Source organism: Triticum aestivum, chromosome 5B (genome assembly GCF_018294505.1).
Source record: "Triticum aestivum cultivar Chinese Spring chromosome 5B, IWGSC CS RefSeq v2.1, whole genome shotgun sequence".
NCBI classification, from domain to species: domain Eukaryota; kingdom Viridiplantae; phylum Streptophyta; class Magnoliopsida; order Poales; family Poaceae; genus Triticum; species Triticum aestivum.
Window position 1 is genome coordinate 122,865,463 of NC_057807.1, and position 21,982 is coordinate 122,887,444.

Below are 21,982 nucleotides of genomic sequence, written 5' to 3' on the forward strand. Positions count from 1 at the left end.
CATCCCGTCAATTTTTGTATTTGTTTGAGGTCCTTTCGATATCCAATTGTGACAGGGCTCGGATCTTGGTTGGGTTTGCTTCAATTCCTCTACCGGATACAATGAAGCCCAAGAGCTTTCCGGCTGGTACGCCGAAAACGCATTTTTCCGGGTTAAGCTTAATGTCGTATGTTCGGAGATTATCAAACGTGAGCCTCAAATCATCTACTAGAGTTTCGACGTGCTTGGTTTTGACGACCACATCATCTACGTATGCCTCCACTGTTTTGCCGATCTAGTTTGCCAGACATGTCTGAATCATGCGCTGATATGTTGCGCCGACGTTTTTGAGCCCAAAGGGAATTGTGTTGAAGCAGAATGGGCCGTATGGGGTGATGAATGCTGTTGCGGCCTGGTCGGGCTTTGTCATCTTAATTTGGTGGTAGCCGGAGTATGCGTCGAGGAAACACAATGAATCGTGTCCTGCGGTAGTGTTGATAATTTGATCGATGCGGGGGAGTGGGAAGGGATCCTTTGGGCAAGCCTTGTTGAGGTCCTTAAAATCGACGCATAGGCGCCAGGATTTGTCCTTCTTTGGTACATCACCAAGTTTGCTAGCCAGTCCGGATGTTTTATATCTTTGATGAATCCGGCCTCCAATAATTTGGCTGGCTCCTCTCCCATGGCCTGTCTCTTAGGTTCGGAGAAACGCCGAAGAGCCTGTTTGACTGGCTTGAATACTTTTAGGATGTTTAGGCTGTGCTCGGCCAGCCGGCGTGGGATTCCTGGCATGTCTGAAGGGTGCCAGGAAAAAATGTCCCAATTTTCGTGTAGGAATTCTCGTAGTGCGGCGTCTACATGAGGGTTTAATTGTGCCCCGATGGAGGCCTTTTTTTTATGTTCCGTTGGATGGACTTGGAATTTGACTATTTCATCCGCTGGTTTAAAGGAGGTGGACTTGGATCTCTTATCGAGTATCACATCGTCCCTATTCACCGTGGAGCGCAGCGCAGTGAGTTCCTCGGCCGCTAGGGCTTCAGATAGTGCCTTAAGGGCCAGTGCGGCTGTCTTATTTTTGGCGTGGAGTGCTATGTCCGGGTCACTAGCAAGAGTGATGATTCCGTTGGGCCCGGGCATTTTGAGCTTCATGTACCCATAATGGGGTATAGCTTGAAAAATTCTGAATGCCTCTCGCCCTAATAGAGCGTGATATCCGCTGCTGAACGGGGCCACTTGAAACGTGACCTCCTCGGACCTGTAATTATCCGGCGTGCCGAATACCACATCCAGTGTGATTTTTCCTATACAGCTTGCTTCCCGACTGGGGATTATTCCTCTAAAGGTTGTGCTGCTTCGCTCAATGCGGCTCCTGTCTATTTCCATTTTTCGGAGGGTTTCCTTGTAAATGAGGTTCAATCCGCTGCCACCGTCCATGAGTACCTTGGTGAGGCGAAAGTCATCCACTATTGGACTGAGGACCAATTCGGCTGATGCTCGGGTTGTTCGGAATTTAGGTTCGTCACTGGCATTAAAGGTAATAGCCGTGTCACTCATGGGTTTATTTTTGCTACTTGGTAGACTTCGGCAAGGCTGCAGAGTGTTCGTTTCCGTATATTATTTGATGCGAAAGTCTCGAAGACTGTTAATATCGTATTGGTATCCTTGGGCTGGTGCTCTGGAGTTAGAATCTCTTCGCCACTTTTGGCCACCTGCCGTAGTATCCAACATGCTCTAAGGCTATGAGTTGGAGTGGCGCCCTCTGTACTATGAATTCTGCAGGGTCCATTGAGCCATCCTTCCAGTACGGTTCCATGCCCTATAGAGGGTTTTTGCTTTTTGGTGTTTAACCCGGGTGCCTGGCGATAATGCACCCTTTTATTTTGGACTGGGGTTGTATTCAGGGCCGGATTGTCCCAAAATTTGATTTCGGTTTTCCAGGCGCTTTCCATCGCACAGTACTTTCGTACTATGGACGCCAAGTCAGCGAAGCGTGTAATTTCACGACGGCTTACGGCATTGAGGATTCCCTTGTCCGTGCAATTATTGTGGAAGAATGAAATCGCGTCCTCCTCACGGCAGTCCTTTATCCTGTTCATAACCAGGAGGAATCTGGCCCAGTAATGGTGTACTGTTTCTGCAGGCTCTTGCCGGATTTGGGATAGATCGCTTATGCTTGGGTGGGCGGGTGGAATTAAATTCGGAACCCCGTCCAATCTAAGACTCAGGGGCCAAGAAGTTTTCGAACTTACAAGCTTGGGTTCTTGGATGTTGTCCAATGCATCTAGCCCGCTGCCTGACTTTAGGTTCAGGGCTTGAGTTACATCCTCCCCTCCGCGGGAATCCGGCATGGAGGGATCGGGAATCCGGACGTAGCCAGTCCTTAAAATAGAGGAAGGGTCGCCGTATTGCTCCTCAACCACGACAACATGGTGGGTAACCTGGGGAGAGTTGATCTCTCTCAGATGGGTTTAGGCCCAATCTGATCGTAGTCTGTAGCGACTCTCAGGGCGGCGATGTGATCCAAGAGCTTGTTTAAGGAAGAGAGCTCCATCGGATCTAACTGCTCGGCGAGTTCCGAGCTAACGTGAAGATTGCTTTCGATGACCTGAAAGTCATCGTGGGCGCGGTGGCCGGACAGGCGGTCATAAGGAAATCGCCTAGCCGGAGAGTTTGGCCGATAGCCAAAGCTCCTTTAGCAATAGTGCCGTCTTTAAAGACGGGATGAGGCATCCTTCCTGATGGCGATGGCACAGAGGAACTCTCAATGAAAGCACCAACGTCGGTGTCAAAACCGGCGGATCTCGGGTAGGGGGTCCCGAACTGTGCGTCTAGGCGGATGGTAATGGGTGACAAGGGACACGATGTTTTTACCCAGGTTCGGGCCCTCTCGATGGAGGTAAAACCCTACTCCTGCTTGATTAATATTGATGGTATGGGTAGTACAAGAGTAGATCTACCGCGAGATCAGAGAGGCTAAACCCTAGAAGCTAGCCTATGGTATGATTGTTGTTCGTCCTACGGACCAAAACCCTCCGGTTTATATAGGCACCGAAGAGGGTTAGGGTTACACAGAGTCGGTTACAATGGTAGGAGGTCTACATATCTGTATCGCCAAGCTTGCCTTCCACGCCAAGGAAAGTTCCATCCGGACACGGGACGAAGTCTTCAATCTTGTATCTTCATAGTCCAGGAGTCCGGTCAAAGGTGATAGTTCAGCTATCCGGACACCCCCTAATCCGAGACTCCCTCAAGCGGGCCGACATTAAACGCAACGCCGGACGAGCTCCTCCCGTCCGCTCTCTATTTAAACGATGACAAGTGCCGAGCAAGAATCGCACCCCTCCGCCGCTCCCCCATCTTCTCACTCACCATTTTCTCCACCATTTCAATGGCATCTGACGGGCGGGAAGAGCAGTTCTCCGGCATAGAAGCCAGCATGGTGGCCCGACGAGCCCGGTGGACATGAGCGAGGCAGCTCGCTGCTCCACCTCCCTTCCCTAGGTCGACGGAGCAAGTTGTCGACCCAATACGGCGCGTGTTTCAGCAACTCGTCGCTCCAAGCCAGTTCGCGGAGGAGTGGCGAGTTGCTCCAGGCCGGCACAGAGGGGAGCATGACGGCACAGGCATCGACGAGCCGCGTCGTACCGCCCCTCTAGTGCCTATGACCGCGCCATCTACCGTCGACGTGCGCATAGCCTCACCATGCAGACAGAGAAAGAAGGCGGGTGCACGGAGGAGATCGATGAGTCGACGTCCATCGCATCCACTGGCAACTTTGAGGGAAAGTAAAACATGGGAGGCCGCCGCCACTTGGATCCCAGGAAGGCCACCACCGGCGCGTCGCCGACTTGTACAACCGGTGACGTGCCCAGTTTCTTCTTTATCTTAGACCCCCTAGCCTGGGCTTCCATGAAAGCACCCTTGCACTCCGGCTGAAGCAACCTCTTCGCCACACTGAGCGGCGTAGCCAGACATAGGAAAGTTATGGGGAAGTATATGCCTCTGGGACTCCCGACAGTCCAGTGATGAAGGGATCCGCCGCGACCGGCTATAGACTAGTGTACTGCATCTGTGTCATGGGAGTGGAGCTCCACGCGACCGTACGTGCACATATTTTTAACATTTTAATTAAAATATTTCAAAAATGTAACCGTTTGCGTCCAGTTTGTATAAAATCCGTCATGTTTGTATGAAATCCGATTGAGTTTGCATGAAATCGGTCGTGTTTGCACGAATTTCATCCGATTAGTTTAAGTTGTTGTGAAAATGTATGCGACTAGCTTTGGATGGATGCCTCCCGCATCCATATGTGCGGATTGATCCCCCCTATCCGCGGATGGATACAAAAGGTTTCTTGCGGAAACATTTCGTGTTTTTGCCCTTTTCTGAAAGTTAGCCCAGATTTGACCCTAGTTTGTAAAAATTTCAGGATCTGACCCTTTTGCTACCACCAGGCTTCATGGTGGTAGGGTGTAACAGCCTACTGCCAAGGACCTTGGCGGTAGGAAACAACTCTACCGCCAAACAGGCTGATGGTAGCCTGTATAACCCAACCGCCAAGGTGTCCGATGGTAGGCACGAGCACACATTGTGTTCCATACTTAGGAAAAATTTACGGTAGGGCGTGCAACCCTACCATCAGGGACCTTGACGGTAGGCTGTTATACCCTATCGCCATAGACTCTGGCGGTAAGAAAAGGGCCAGATCTCAAAATTTTTGTAAACTAGGATCAGAACTGGACTAACTTTCAGAAAATGGTCAAAACACGAAATTTAGCGTTTATTGCGGGTTGTTGCGTGCCCTTAGAGCAACTCTAGCAAACCCCGCATCCCGCCGGCCTGCAAAACGCATTTGCAGTTCCTGGAAAACGGCCTTTGTGGGCCGGCGCGAATGGCAACAGATGCAGACCCCCCCAAACGGACCCGTATAAAAGTATATTCGCGGAATATGCTTTTTTACGGGTCGACTTTGCGGGGTCTGCTCTTTGCGCCGCTGCATCCAGCATCTCATCAGCCCGCAAATATCAAATCCAACATAATACAACAAATGAAAGCAAACTAAATAATTATTCAAATCAAACATAATACAATAATCATCCACATTACAAATAATTATTCAAATCACCGAAGCAAACTTAAATAATGCAATACAAAACTTGTCATGAATTCAAATACAAATGAATACAAAAATGAGTCACTGTCCAGCCCTTTGCAAATGGTGCTCAGTGAGATCCTCCTGAAGTTGAAAGTGTGTGGTTGCATTTTCAATCTCATTGTATGTCTGAAGAAAAACTCTAATGTGGTTAGGGTCTCTAGTTGGTTTGACACGGCTACCCACATTGTCGTAGAAGAATTCCAAGTTCATTCCTCTCTCATCTTCAAGAATCATATTGTGAAGGATAACATAGCAGGTCATGATATTTTTCAAGGTTCTCTTCTCCCAAAAACAAGCAGGACCACGAACAATGGCAAACCTAGATTGCAAAACACCGAATGCTCTTTCAATGTCTTTTCGGGCTGCCTCTTGCACCCTTGCAAATTCACAATGTTTTCTAGTTTTGGAATCTTTGATGCTCTTGACAAAGGTGCACCAAGGAGGGTATATACCATCTGCAAGATAGTACCCTTTTGTGTATTCATGCTCATTGATAGTGTAGTCGCAAGTAGGAGCATCACCACTAGCAAGCCTAGAAAACAAATAATACCGTTGCAACACATTGATATCATTGAGAGTGCCCGACATACCAAAGAAGCAATGCCAAATCCATAAATTCTCGGATGCTACGGCCTCTAGCACAATTGTTGCATCACGAGACTTGCCACAATACATTCCTTGCCATGCCTTCGGGCAATTTTTCTAATTCCAATGCATACAATCAACGCTACCTAGCATGCCAGGCCAACCCCTCCTCTCATTAGATGCCATCAATTTCTTTGTGTCATCCTTGTTGGGTGCCCGAAGATACTCAGGACCAAAGACACGGATGATCACTTTTGCAAACCTACGCGCTGACTCAATTGTAGTATCTTCACCAATGCGAAGGTACTCATCGGCATAGTCACCCGGAACGCCGACAATATGCAATCACCCACATAGCTGCGGAGATTTTTTGATATGCACTAAATCCCTTTAAGCCCGCAACATTTCTTTTTTGAGTAAAATATCGGCAATTTGCCTTGCAAGCTTGAACAATTTTTACAAAGAGGGATCGGCGCATTCGGTACCTTCTCCGGAAGAGGTGCGGTGGATATGTAGGATTCTCCGCGAAGTAGTCTTGCATCAACATCTCGTTCCCAAGATGGCGATTCCAAGGAATGCAAAGACGCCCGACGGTCGATCCTCGCCTCCTCTTCCGGTTCTCGTCTACGTGCTCCTTCACGGCAAGTGCCATCACTAATGTCTGCTATTGAAAGGTCGCAAGCATGGTCTCAAGATATGAGTTGTCCGAATCGGAGAGCAAGAACTTCTCGCACGGGCTCAATTCCATCTACATGCATACCGGCGCGTCAATCAACTATACCGCTCCAAATATGACAAAACAAACACTAACCGGCGGCGGATGCGGCGGGTGATCCTGGGCGGCGACGAGGGGGCGGGCTCGACTGTGGTCGATCCCCGGAGGCGGCAGCGACGAGGGGCGGATCTTCTCGCCGGATGGGGGGGAGGGGGGGTTGGTGCAGCGTATCAGCGCGGGATGGTGGGGGACGGCCCCGCGACGTGATTCCGCCCGCAGATTTGGCCGGAATCGCCGGCGGCGGTCGGCGGCGGAATGAGGTGGGGAAAGACGCGCGGGCTGAAATGTCCCTCCCGCCAACTGCTTCTCTGTGGGCACTGCAGCGGCGAGAGGGAAACCCGCGTATTCGCGGGTTGGAGCCGAGATTTTACCGCGCCCCTTAAAATTTTTTGCGGGCCGGGGCGGGATGCGGGGTCTGATCGGGCAGGTTTTTTCATCTCTACCCGCATTTTGACGGTTATTTTGCGGGCCGGGGCAGATGTGAGGTCTGCTAGAGTTGCTCTTAGCTGGCGACCAATTTATGGCGCAACGGGTGGGGGGCCATAGCACTGGCCGGCGCTGTCCCGGACCGTGCGATCTCAAATCAGTGCGGTGGATTCTTATGCTAGATCGTACTCCTACTAGTACAAAAACCACGACACGTCGTGTGCGCGATGGATGGGACAATACGATGCAGCAGCTGCCCAACCAACTAATCCTTCACATCAATTCAATTCCGTGCAAAACCATGGCACGGCCAGATGCACGACAAGGAATAGAGAGGCTGGATCGTTGGAGTACGGCGCAATCTCGTAGAAAAGAAAAACAGAATAATATTCAATACACACAAGCTGTTTTTTTTAGGTCCACGCAAGCTGTAACTTGCGTCATGTGATTTGATGTCATTTGTGTTTCATCGTGCAGATTATTTTTCTAGTGTCACCTACAATCGATTATTTGTGAGTGTATGTACATGTGTGTGACCGTCTGCATTTGTACCGGTAACTTAAAATATAATAAATATTATTATCAAGGCGGTAGGTGACATACACATTGATAGTGACCTCGTTATATCTCTACTTGAACTCAATTAGTGATTTAGTCTTTATTAGAGACTTTGTGAGAAGGTATGTAGGGAAAATATCAGAAGATACAATCACTCAAGTGCTCTCATGATACCAGTTTAAAAAATTAAATATTAGATGTGTCAAAAAATTAAAAAGAAATTATGAATGTTAATCAGATGTGTAATGTATCTGCACTCCCTACAAAATTCAAATCAAAATCCTAAACACACTAAGAGAAAAGAAAAAAGAAATCCCAGATGTGAATACTATCGTTTTGACAGTATTCATAATTTTGTCTTTATTGACACTATTCATGTTGGATTTCTCTTTTTTGTTTCTCTTTATGTGTTTCAGGTTTTGATCTGAATATTTCTAGGGGGTTAGACATATGTGATGAACATTCATACAAAATTTCGCAATTTTTTGACACATTTAAAATTGAAAATTTTAAACCGGTATCATGGAAGCACTTGAGTAATGATATCACCTGATATTCTTCCAAGGCATATATGCTGGCAATGGTGGAGCCACATGCATTGCTGAGGGGGCCATTGCCCCCAGCCCTAGCATATTTAGTGAAAAAAAATATTAGAGGCTTTAAATTAAGAAGATTTCAGTCATTTGCTCCCCCCCCCCAAACGATGCCATCCCCCCCCCCCCCCGCCCCATTCTATGCTAGCTCCACCACTGTGCAGGCATGTGCATGTGTCCATGTGTCCGTGTGGGATATATTGCGCCAGAATGCTTGTTGGTTATTCCACAGAGCAATTCAAAATATTTAGACTCACTTTACAGTTTATGAAATATCTAGGGTAAATACTTTGCTTTAATCTGTTGATGCGATGTATGGTTTATTTTATGAGCGTAGTAATGCTGCTTTGATGTATACCATATTGTTGGTAGATGTGTTAGCTTGCAAGATTATTTGTGTTGTCTAGCCGCATCTAACAACGAAAAGTAGTTTGAAGATGATTTTGAAATAAAACACAAATAACCAATTAACATTGGAAAAAGATCTTAAGAGAAAATTTCAAGGTGTAGCCGCTCTACTCCAAAGGAAATCATTTTTTTGCAACGCCTATTAGTTTTTCAATCCAGAGTCGAATCTCTGAGTTGTTGTTGTTTGCATGTATCGACAAAGTGCAAGTTTAGTGTTATGCCTATGCAAATTTTGCATTGTCGTCACAATTTTATTCAAGTTTGTGGTAAATTGTGTCCTTTTATTTTAAAATTGTATTTTTATCTTGAAATATATCCTCGATACTCAATCCTAATGAATATAAATTACCTAAGTTTTAGAATGTTTTGTTAAAGAGACTCAATATCTCTTATGTTCTTTCAAACATATTTAAAGTTTCATATCTTTATACTTAAATGGTTGCTTCTTATTTTCTTGTTTTTTCTGTCCACTTAATAGGCTGAAGGAGCACTAAGGGTCTGTTTGGGACTGCTCTGCTCTCTAAAATTCAGCTATGATTTAGAAAATTGCAAATCAAACGGCGTAGGTCGACGATATGCCACTCCGCAAAAACTAGAATCTCTGATACAACTCTCTATTTTTTGTGAAGCTCTTTTAGGGTGCTCCAAAAACTATAGAATCTAAAGTTGGGAGGGAATTACCATCACTGCCACCAGTAAGTGGATACCCCTTTCTTTCTTCCTATGTCATCCAATCAAATATATTCTTTCCATCAAATTTCTCATTATTAAAGATGGAGCTAGCTGGAAGCCAAACACGGTAAACTTCTCTTTGGTGGAGCTGCAACTCTTGCATGGAACTGCTCTAAAGTAGATTTGGCTGAGTGAAACTGATTTTGGTGGAGTAGATCAGTCCCAAACAAGCCCTAAGCATGGATAACTAGGATCAATTTAGGAAATAATTGTATGCAAGATATCAACCAATAATTGCTCATGTGAAGGGAAATAAAACCAAAAAATAGATCAGATGCAAATGTAAGGCCAGGTAAAAAGCTAACTTAGGTATACAGAAGTTTCATATAACTTAGCGATAGACAAATGGAATATTGCAAAATGAGCTCAATTCTATTGGGCCCCTTTAGGAAAACAAATAATATAGAAGCGCATCTTATAGTTTCAAAATATATTTTTTACACCAGTATGTATACACTCTTGACTGTTTGGTGTGTGTTTTCATGAAGTATTTTGTCTATTTTAGTGCTATTTCAAAAGATAAATACATGCATATATAACAGATGTATTTTTCACTATTATGGATCAACAATTTTTTTGTGAGTGTGAAGCCCACAAATGAAAATATCTAGCAACTAAGACTTAAGTGTGGATTTCTTGCCCTTGGTTTTGCAAAATTCAAAAATAATGTTTTTATGGTTAAAAAAATTCTGTAAAAACATACACACATACCTAATGAACTACACACAAGTAAAATTCAAAAACATAGGATGTCTATACTACATTCCTGTAAATTTTCATGATGAAATACTTCGGTGTGTGATACACACAAAAAAAAATCACTGACTTTTATAATGAATAACACATAATTTTTTGTAGTTCACACCAAAATTTATCACATCGAAGAATTTGCAGGAACATAGTACACATACCTAGGTATATTTGTTCTCAGATTTTTTTTATTGAAACTTCGAAATATGATTTCTGTTCTTTTTTTTTCAAAAATCTATGCTCGGTGGAGCTCGGGATCCGGAAGGCATTTCCGATAAAAACTAACAGATATTTAGATCTCACTTATATGTACGTGTAGAATCTTTAAAAAAAATAGAACTTCGAAATATGTTTTTTTAATAGCGGAACCCAATAGACCCCTTAAGCAAAACAACCATTCTTAGACAACCTGCATTCTATAAGCTACAGAAAGAGAAGAGTTTCCCCCCCTAAAAAATAGATTAAAAAAAAGATAGAGAAGAGTTTGACGCGTACACGGCAAAGCCGGCAACAAGCTAACCAACAAGAACATATATTTCCTAAAAACAGGGAACATCAAACAAATGAGGAACTAACTATTCATGCTCTACTTGCTTCTCCATTAAGTGAAGAATGCCTGCCCTCTTGAATGCATCAATGGATCCAGATGCAAAAGGATGGGGCATGGCATGGCCACTCCAGCTAGTGCTCTAGCTGAGTAGCATTTACACTTCCTCCATGCATGAAGAAATATATTTGGAATAGATAAAAGAGTAAATAGACAACTCCCAACTACATTGCCATTTCATATCAAATCAGTCATACACTATCATTGTTCTCCTTTCCATTTCCTATATAAGCACGCACCTCACACGCTTCTTCTCCACCCATCCGAAACCACACCCACTAGCTCCCAGCTGCAGCAAGCAAGCCAAACTTGTGCGTGTGAGTGAGTGAGCGAGAGCTCAGGGAAACCACCCTACAAAGCTCCGGCTGAGCCACCCAACCGGCCGGCGACGATGCCGATGCTCATCCCCGACGACGTGCGCGCCAAGGCGGAGATCTACACCGGCGACGCAGCGGGGCAGGAGAAGACGCGGCTGATGCTGGCTGAGACGGAGCTTCCCAGCGGTCTCCTGCCGCTCAAGGACATCATCGAGTGCGGGTACGTGGAGGAGACCGGCTTCGTGTGGCTCAAGCAGAAGAAGCGGGTGGACCACTACTTCGTCAAGGCCGGCCGCCATGTCTCCTACGCCACCGAGGTCTCCGCCATCGCCGAGAAGGGCCGCCTGAAGAAGATCTCCGGCGTCAAGGCCAAGGAGATGCTCATCTGGGTCAACCTCCACGAGATCTGCGTCGACGACCCGCCCACCGGCAAGCTCCACTGCAAGGCCATCGGCGGCCTCTCCCGCAGCTTCCCCGTGGAGGCATTCGAGGCCACCGACGACCTGCCCGTGCCCGTCACCGGACGTCTCAAGAAGAAGACAGAGAAAGAGAGCACCGACAAGAAAGACGAGAAGAAGGAGGAGGCAGCAGAGAAGCCGAAGGAGGAGGCAGCAGAGAAGCCCAAGGGGGCCTCCGTCGCCCCCGCCCCCGCCGCCGTCGACGAGATCGGTCAGAAAATGAAGGAGATGAACACGGAAGCGGTGGCAGCCAAGAACTGATCGGTGGCGGCGATGGCGACGGCGGCACGTCATGATCGGTTACCTAGTCATAAATTTGTTTCAGAATAACGCATTGCATTAGCATGTCATCAACCACCCACACATATGTATCACCTGATCCATCGATGAGAGTTCAGTTCGACAACGATGTAATTTCCTCCTGCCTTTTTTCTGGTTTTAATGTGATGAAATTTAATGGATGTCATTGCCATGAGCTGGCGCTACCCGATCAATCGATGGTACTACTACTGCTACGCACTGCCTTCGTTAATTTAGGTACTCGTACTTTATCTGAGGTGGCAGGAAGCAGGCAAATGCGTGAGTAAATTGGGGGAGCAGCAGTGGTCACCTCACCTCTGTTTCTCTTCTTCTGGGTGAGCATTGAATCCCATGTGTTCCTCTTCAATTTACGGTCAAAATTGAACCTCGGGAAGTGCGGGCGCACTATATTTTGGAATGGAGGGAAACCAGACCAAAAACTGAACAACTCTCACACTATCCGACGATAATCTAAACAAACCATCAACACCTGTCATATGATCTCCATCCAGGATGACCTTGAACAAGAACTTCGACAACGACTTTAACAAGGAAACAACACCCAAGGAACGCCATCATCCCGACATCGATCCCCTGTTGACCCCAAAACATTTCATCCTGATCTGCACATGACTATCCACCGAACCTTGGGTAACAAGTCTGGCCCAACCAACAAGCCGTCACCACCGCTCTCAAACCGATTGAACAGGGCCAGTGTTGAGGAAAGTACTCTTCGGCAATGCCTCCAAGGAGGTAAGGCCAACTCCACCGCGCGACCCCAAACAGACGTCCGTTTTGTTTGGATTTTGTCCGTTTGGGTAGGGGTTTGGGGCCGTGTCCGGGCGTGTTCTGGGATGCGGTGGTCGTGCGCGCAGCGCGCGGCCGCATCCATTTGCCCCATCCTGTCCGCGTCCACTAAAAATACTAATTCAGCCATCGTCCCGGTTCATCACGCCGGCCTACACGTCCATCGCCGGCATCAGCCAGCGGCCGGCAACACAGCCAGCCTCCAAAATGAATAGTTCTCCTCGCCGGCAACACAGCCAGCGGCCGGCAACACAGCCAACCTCCAAAATGAATGTTTTCTCGCCGGCACACTGCCAGCGGCCCCGACAGGCGGGCGGCACCCATGCCAGCCTCAAAAAGAACGGCCACGCCGATCAGATGACCTAGTTAAGGCCTTCGGCGTCGAGCATCTCCTTCTGCCTGACCTCGAACCAGGCCCTCGTCTTGTCGCTCATCTTCGACAAGTCCACGCTCATGATCGCAAGGGCCACCTCCTTCGCTTTGGTAGTGGCATTGGTGGCCTCGATGTCGAGCTGCCTCTGCCTGGCCTCGAACCGCTGGCGTTGGGGTTGGCATTCCGTCAAACAAGACACGGGGGGCCGACATGGTGCCCGTGAACGGTGCCCGTGCCTGCTTTCTTAGCATCTCGACGGACGGCCGCCCGCCGCTGTTGGACCCGGACATGACGTTGAGGTCGATGACGGCCGCGGGGCGCGGTGTGGACGGCGCGAACAAGCCCACCTCCGGCGACCCCGAGAAACGGGTATGTCTGTCGTGCCTTGGCGGAGGGAAGCCGGGCGACATGGGTGTGGTGCGCGACGTCGGCGACTGGCAGTGCGTAGGCCGCGCAACCGACGAGCTGGTGCTCGCCGGGGCGACGGCCGCTGCAGGGGACCCGGCAGGACGGCCCATGCCAAGCATGAGGATGGCGTGAGCTTTGTTGACGAGGTCCTCCTTCTCGTCGGGAGCGGCCTTGCGCCGCGCGGCCTCCAGCTCCTCGCGCATGGCGGCTCTCTTGGCCGCGGCGGCATTGAGCTTGACGACCGCTCTCCGTTTCCTTCTCTTCGCCGATCCGCGTCCAACTTGGCGATCTCCTCCGGCGTGCACTCCGACCGCGGTTTCCTTGGCGCCTTCTTCTTCACCTTTGCGGGCAGGTCGACGGCCAGGCCGCCGGGACTCGGTGGGGCGTCGACCATGGACGGAGGAGAGAGGAGGCGGCGGGAGGGAGGCGGGAGGGTTTGGGGCAAATGACGCCAAATGGGCGTGGGGGGGTTTTGGTTTCTCCCACCGACAGGCGGGCCAGGGGAGGACAAGCGCGTGCGTCCCGCCCGTCTGCGGGCTGTCCGTTTCACCCCAAAACCAGCGCAAGTTTGGGCCGGGATGGGTCAAAAGCGGACACAAAGCGGACACAAAGTCCGTTTGCGCCCGCGCGCTGGGCCGTCTCTTTTGTCTTTTTTACCCCAAACGAACGGGGGCGGACAGGATAGGGTCGCGCGGTGAAATTGGCCTAAATGATGACGAGACGAGTCCTCATCACCAACATCGATCCCCGTGGAATCCAAAGCTCTCGTCCATAGCCTGATGCCTCACTACCTTGACAGATCTCAGGGAGAGGCCGAACCGTTGCCAACCTGTGAGATGGAGCCATGACTCCATTTGTATTCATCAATGGTGAGCCATGCCAAACGGGGTAGAGGCGCTTCTGGCCAACACAAACTCCACAAATGGGAGCCCAAATGGACGTCAGCACCACCCCTCCAACATCGTCATGAAGCCTCACCAGTGCTATTATTGGAGTCGGCCCGTGGGGGGAAGGAGGGCAACCGCAATGCCCGCGTGCCCTGGCCGCAGCTTACGCGAGTCCAACGACCATGCCGCCAGCCAAACATGACGCTTGATGCCAACAGATCCTTTTTTTTTTGAGAATCCGTACCCAGTGGGTTAACTCAGAATATTGTCAGGGATACAGATTAAGTTTGGCTTCACAGCCAGCCAAACATGTCTACCAGAAGGTAAAGAAAGAGCGGCTTTAGCTAAGGAATGTGCTTCTAAATTTGAGTCTCTCTTCTCGTGCAAAACATCGGCCGAAGCAAAATCCTTCAAACTCCTCCTCAGCTCAAAGATGATTGCTTTAGAAGCTCCCAAATAATCAGACTTGAGGTGGATCACTGTATTCAGACAATCAGTAGCCACCACAATCCGAGTGCAGGCAAGATCCTTTGCTAGAGAAAGAGCCTCATTTGCTGCCATGGCCTCCAGAACCTCCGGTAAAATGAGTTCAGCAACAGAAACCGCCGACGCACCCAGAAAGTTATCTGAATCATCTCGGCAAATAGCAGCAAAAGCCCCCCTATCACCGTGCCTCCCGACCGCAGCGTCAACATGAATTTTAACTGAACCCGCTGCAGGTGGTCTCCATGTGGCCCGATGACGTACATGCATTCTCGGATGTTGGACTGCAGGCCGGAGATGGACTAGCTCGGCCTCATGTATGTCCTGTAGATACCCTTTTATGAAAGAAAAAATAGTTAGAGGTGACTGAAACTGCTCCTCATGAATGACTTTCCTCCTTGCCCACCATATCGACCAGAGGGTAACAAGTAACTTCACAAAATCCTGACCACTTAGCGAATCCTGCATTTCCGTCAGCCAAAGCCTTGCATCATCATGAGTGCAAGCAATCAGGTGGTCGATCAACTCGTCATCCACAAGGGACCATACACACTTTGCCATTGTACAGTTAATAAGTGCATGTCTCCAAGTGTCCGGAGCAGAGCTGCAAACAGGGCATAGATCAGATTCCGTCATCTTCCTATGGCTGCGAACCGATTCAGTAGGAATCGAGTTCCTAGCGAGGCGCCAAGCAATTTTTTTTAGCTTTCCCGAAATCTTCATCTTCCACAAGCTCGACCATTGCCTCATTTTCTCACCAGTGTTTGAGGATCCCGGCCTCTCCAACAGCCAATCCTCCCTTCTACATTTTCTCATCTTCCACAAGCTTGATGCCAACAGATGGAACCACAAGATCGCCCCATGCCACCCTTGGCTAGACGGGTGCCCCTATGTCTTATTGTACGCGAACCTGGGCATGCTCCGGGCCGGGCCAGATTCCACAAAGCCCGACCCCCAAATCCCAAGCACAAGCCCGACCCATAGCTCTGCAAAATCCCTGCTTTTCGTATTTAAATAATAGAATAACTATTTTTGGGGATTAATACTATAATGCCATGCCTATATTTATATTAAAAAGAACTTGAAAATCATGTTTTCCCGGGCTTTGGGCCGGTCTGCAGGCTGGAAAGTGAGTCCCAAGCCCGGCCTGGGCGTCGGGCTTCGGGACAGGCCTATCGCCACCCATGCCCAGGTTTACGCGAGATAGAGGCAAATCTCGTGTCGGGTGGGCCAGCCCAGCCACAGGAGGCTACAACCTCCTTTACTGTTTTTTTGACATTTTCGTTTTTAATGTTTTACTTTTATTTATCCTTTAATATATTATAAATATATATTTAAAAAATCTATAAACAACATTTCAAAAGTGTTGACCAAGCATTTTAAAAAGTGTAGTGTGTATAGAGAAAATGTTTATCACGTACACGAACAATGTATTAAAAAATTGATCATGTACTCAATAAAAATGTTAATCAAGAACTTGAAAAAAAATTGAACAAGTATTTGAAAAATATCAATCAAACATTTGGAAAATGTTAAATGTGTATAGTAAAAATGTTGACCATGTATTAAAAATGATGAATTTTTTGATCATGTATAGAAAAAATATTAATCAAGCATTTAAAGAAAATGTTGAACAAGTTTTTCAAAATATTAATCAAGCATTTGGAAATGTTAAATGTCTAGTAAAAATGTTGACCATGTATTAAAAATGATTGAATTGATTTACCATGTATATAAAAAAATTAGGCAAGCATTTGAAAAGAATGTTGAACTAGTATTTAAAAATTGTTAATCAAGCATTTGGAAATGGTTAAAAGTGTGTATAGAAAAAATGTTGACCATGTATTAAAAAATTATGAATGTTTTTATCATGTATATAAAAATCTTTATCAAGCATTTGGAAAAATGTCGAACAAGTATATAAAAAATGTTAATCAAGCACTTGAAAAATGTTAAATGTGTATAAAAAATGCTGACCATCTACTAAAAATGGTAAATTTATTTGATCATGTATATAAAAATAATGATAAAGCATTTGAGAAAAATGTCGAACAAGTATTCAAAAAATGTTAATCAAGCATTCCAAAAATGTTTAATGTGTACGGAAAATGTGACCATGTATTAAAAATGTTAAAATTGTACTTGAAAAATGTTAATCAAGAATTTCAAAATAAAAGTTGAATGTGTATAGAAAAATGTGGACCATGTATTTAAATATGTTAATCTGGTATTTGAAGAAACTCGATAAAAAACAAGAAAGAAAGAAACAAAACCAAATAAAAGCAAAGAGAAAATAAAGAAAAGAAAAAACAAAGTGAAAAAGCGAGAAAGATATGAAGAAAACCGAAGAAAGACAACAGAAAAAGAAAAGAAAACCCAATTCAATTCAATTAGAGAAAAACGGGGAAACACAAAAGAAAAAAGAAAAACAGGAACACAGAAAACCCAGAAAATCCAGTGAAAGTGTTGGGGGGGTGGCCCCCGGCAGGCAACGGAAGCTGGATCCCTTTCAAAAACATCCGGGCTAGCCAAAGCCCCTCAATCCGGCTCGCCCCCGGCAGGCTCCCCAGTGCGAGCCGGCTGGGTGTCGCGACCCGGCCGGCCAGCTGGGGCATGTTGGCCGTCCACGAGAAGTCAACCCCCAGCGGCAGGCAGACGTGGCTACAATATGCCCCACTTTATGCCGGCCCCGGTGGGTGCGGCGGCGGTGCTCCCCACGCCCCCGCCCGGTGCGGGCGATGTCCTAGAGGCGCGACCCTGTAGCAAGGCGGCGCCGCCGTCCCGTGACACCTGGTGTGACGTGCCCGAGTATCCAGCAGCCGGCCGTACCTGCGTCCGGTGGCCCCGGTACGCCCCGCACCTGGCGGACCCGGCGAGACCCTTACCCGGCGGACCCCGTGTTCTCGGCGGCCCCCAATGCCAGTTCCCAGACGCTGACACCAGGGCCCTGCACCCATGTAATATTACCATTGTAACCCCGGGGGGCAGCCTATAAGACCCCCCGGTGCCCCTTCGTGAAGGGGGGCAAACTCTAGAACACACACACCCACGTTGGAGAGGCAGAGCATGCACTGGCCTGTCTTCCTCCCCTCCCCCCACGAACAGCTCCAGGAGCAAACCTGTAACCACTTCATATCGACCATATTTGGCAGGAGAAGGGGTGTTATCTCTCCGGAGACCCTGAACCTGGGTACGTCTCGTGTCTCCCATTTGCGCGTGCCAACCTCGCCTCTTGAACCCACCGGTGCTCTTGTGTCTGTCCCCACCTTTAGCCATCCTATGGCATCTGCCGTGAGATCACCATGACAGTTGGCACCCTCCGTGGGGCAGCTCGCGGTGCCGACCGGAGTCAAGTTCAAGACGAGGCCCTTCACCTCCTCTGGCGAGCGCATCATGCATGGCGTGGTTCCCGCATCCGGCGCAGACGCTGCCGGCTTCGCCACTGGCTCTCTTGTCCGTTTCGGCATGTTCCGCGTCTCCATTGCGCTCGTCCCCGACGATTACCCCAGCGGGGTGCACGACATCTCCGACTCCCCTGTCCCCGTTGACGGCGCCATCTCTAGCGACATGGCAGATCTTTGCACCCGCGTGGAGGTGCTCACCACCGGCTCTACCTCCTCTTCGCCTAGCGTCGTGGCTAAGGTTGTCGTGGCCAAGGCTGCAGTTACTCGCACCGAGCGGGCCGACCCGCTGCGCTCTATGCTACAGAACCTCAGTGTCCCCATCACCACCGACGTCGACGCCACCTAGGCTAGGGCCCGACTCGACAACAAGCGCGTGCACCTGCTGGACGAGGCCACGGCACTTGCGCTATGCAGCGCCGGCTGGAGTCCGCTCAGTGGGAGCGCGATGCCGGGTACGGCTTCATGCCGGCTGCGGCTGAGCCTAGCCAGGTCGCCGAGGTGCGCGCATGGGGCGGTGCCCTTGGTTGGGCACGCTGGGCGTGGTCCCGCCCGTCTACAACACCCCTGTCAAGAACATGCGCATCGTCGAGGCAACCGTCGAGGGCGTGGAGCTGCAGCAGTGGTTGCAGCGCATGCGCGAGCTTCTCCGTGTTGCGAACAGACAGCAAAAGCGCCTCAACATCCCTGCGGCATCTGTCTCGCACCGCTCCGAAAACCTCAAGCCCCGGGATACCTAGTAGGCGTCTTCCCCGCATCCCAGCGAGGGCCAATCCAGGAGAACCCGTAGTGCCCGAACCCGATACAACCACGCCCTTACCGCCGCCGACAGCCAAGACGGCGGGCCGGCTGAAGACACCCGACGCCGGCAGGAGGCTTCCCCGCCACTCGTCCGGCATCCGCTGGGCCGGCTCCCCGTGGCCCAGTCGCCAACCAGCTGGGCCCGCATGACATCAACAACGACGATGCTCGGTGTCGCATCGAGTAGCTGGCTCTCTCCCTCTAGCTAGAGGAGGACGACGCGGTCGACCAAAGCTGCTTCGTCCCGCGCATCCGTGATGAGCCCTTAACCAAGGGGTTCACTCTTCCCCGCGACACCCCCAAGTACAATGGGACCGCCAAGCCGGAGGACTAGCTCACTGACTACACCACCGCCATCGGCATCACGGGCGGCAACCGACATCTGGCCGTGCACTATGCCCCGCTCATGCTGCAAGGCTCGGCCCGGACGTGGCTTAATAGCCTGCCGGCTGGCAGCATCAACTCTTGGCTCAACTTTGAGCACACGTTCGTGTGCAACTTCACCGGCACCTACAAGCGGCTCGGCCGGCCCCGCCAGCTCGCCATGTGCATTCAGGGACCGGTGGAGACCGGCTGCCAGTATTTCATGCGCTAGACTGAGCTCCAGAATAGCTGCGAGGGGGTCCACGAGGTCCAGGCCATCCAGTATGTCATGGACGGGTGCCGAGACGGGACCCTGCTCAAGCACAAGCTTCTGCGCTTCGAGCCGACCACGATGGCCACGCTCATGGACACGACGGATAAGTACGCCATGGCTGACTCCGCCATGAGGGTCCAAGTTGTGGTGGCCAGCGCGGCCTCCAAGCCGGCTAGCAAGAGCAGTCGTCAGCAGAACAATCAACAGAACAACAAGCGTAAGGGCAAACAGCCAGCTCCCTGCTATGACAACCGTCTCGTCACTACGGCCGAGCAAGCGCCCCTTGGCAAGCAGGGCGGCGGCCGGCGTCAGCGAATCAGCAAGACCGCCTAGCAACCCACCATGAGCTTCGAGGAGATGCTCAACGCTCCCTGCAAGCACCACAACGGCGCGAGGCCCTCCATGCACACGCTCCAGCAGTGCGCCATCACCCGATGCATCATGAGGGGCGATATCCCTCCACCCCCTGCTCAGGCGCCGGGTGCAGAGCATCCTCCTCCGCCGCCGCCCCGCCCCCGGCAGCCGGCGCCATGTGAGATGACGCCTTCCTCGACCCAAACGCTTGCAACATCACCTTCACCAGCGAGGCCAGCGACAAACACAACGAGCGCCGGCTCCGGCAGGAGGTTAACACCGTCATCCCGGTTGTGCCTGAATACATGCACTAGTCGGATCGCCCGGTCAACTGGACCTGGGAGGACCACCCGGCCGTCATGCCTCGCTGGGTGGCTACGCCCTCGTCCTCGACCCCACCATAGTCGCTGAGAAGCGCACGTGCAAGTTCTCACAAGTCTTCATCGATGGCAGCAGCAACATCAACATCCTCTACCGCGACACCATGACCAAGCTCGGCATCAAGGCAAGATAGTTGGAGCCGACTCAGATGGTGTTCTACGACATCATGTCAGGTCTCTCCTGCTCCCTGATCGGCCGGATCCGTCTTGACATCATGTTCGGCTCCGGCGATCACTTCCAGCGCGAGCCCATCTGGTTCGAGGTAGTGGACTGTCGGTGTCAAAACCGGCGGATCTTGGGTAGGGGGTCCCGAACTGTGCGTCTAGGCGGATGGTAACAAGAGACAAGGGACACAATGTTTTACCCAGGTTCGGGCCCTCTTGATGGAGGTAAAACCCTACGTCCTGCTTGATTAATATTGATGATGTGTGTTACAAGAGTGGATCTACCACGAGATCAAGGAGGCTAAACCCTAGAAGCTAGCCTATGGTATGATTGTTGTTCGTCCTACGGACTAAAGCCATCCGGTTTATATAGACACCGGAGAGGGATAGGGTTACACAGAGTCGGTTACAATGGTAGGAGATCTACATATCCGTATCGCCAAGCTTGCCTTCCATGCCAAGGAAAGTCCCATCCGGACACGGGACGAAGTCTTCAATCTTGTATCTTCATAGTCTTGGAGTCCGGCCGATGATGATAGTTCGGCTATCCGGACACCCCTTAGTCCAGGACTCCCTCAGTAGCCCCCGAACCAGGCTTCAATGACGACGAGTCCGGCGCGCATATTGTCTTCGGCATTGCAAGGCAGGTTCCTCCTCCGAATAATTTATGGAACATTGTGAACACCAGGATAGTGTCCGGCTCTGCAAAATAAATTCCACGTGCCACTTGTAGAGAGAATAATATTTACACAAGTTCAATCTGCTGACGTACTTGGTGGCGTGACATCACACCACTACCAAGCCTTTACTAGAATTGTTTTTATTGTACCACCTCAGCGCGTTTAGCGAAGAGGTTTCCTTGGCACGTCTTGTCGAAGCAGAGATCGTGTTCCCCTTATTCCGAGATTCCCATAAATACGGACCTGGGTAACCCAACCGCGCCCGTTGCCACGCCCCCTCCATCGAAGGCGGGTTCCAAACGGTCACGGGGACGGCTCTTGGTATTCTTCCTCTTTATAATGAGACCAAGGCCCGTTCTTTTTATTCAATCCTCAATTGAATCCGCCTCTCGCCCCAAGTTCCAACACCCAGGGCTCCAGATTCAGGTACTTTCGACCTTCGACAATGTTCGGCTCCGACCTACGAGGCCGGTGGATGCCCTCTTCCGTCACGGAAGAAGACATGCTAAAGCTGAGAGAAGCCCGGTACTTGACCTACGAGATTTCGCATAGGTTGCCTGCCCGAGGGAAAGTTATTCCTACTCCCGAGCCCGGCGAGAGCGTCGTGTTCGTGTCTCACCTCCGTCGGGGTTTAGGCTTCCCGATGGATCCCTTTGTGAGGGGGCTCATGTTTTACTACGGGCTGGAATTCCATGACTTGGCTCCGGAGTCCATCCTCCACATCTCATCATTTATTGTCATCTTCGAAGCCTTCCTACGCACTACCCCTCACTTCGGCTTGTGGCTCAAAACCTTCAACGTGGAGCCGAAGATGATAGAAGGGCGTCAGGCAGAGTGCGGCGGGGCGGTTATAAGCAAGAGGGCCGATGCTCCATGGCCCGAGGGCTCTTTTCATGAGGAGCTCGGCTTGTGGCAACAAGAGTGGCTCTATATCTCCGCTCCCAGGGGCAGCAGGCAGAGGCC

At 49.9% G+C, this 21,982-nt stretch overlaps 1 protein-coding gene across 1 annotated transcript; it reads left to right on the forward strand.

Annotated features, from left to right (window-relative positions):
- The first annotated feature begins 10,603 nt into the window (after positions 1–10,603).
- Positions 10,604–11,804, forward strand: LOC123110748 (uncharacterized). The gene has a single exon (XM_044531343.1). It carries the CDS (start codon positions 10,960–10,962, stop codon positions 11,602–11,604), a length of 645 nt encoding a protein of 214 aa, XP_044387278.1. The 5' UTR covers positions 10,604–10,959; the 3' UTR covers positions 11,605–11,804.
- The last annotated feature ends 10,178 nt before the right edge of the window (positions 11,805–21,982 follow it).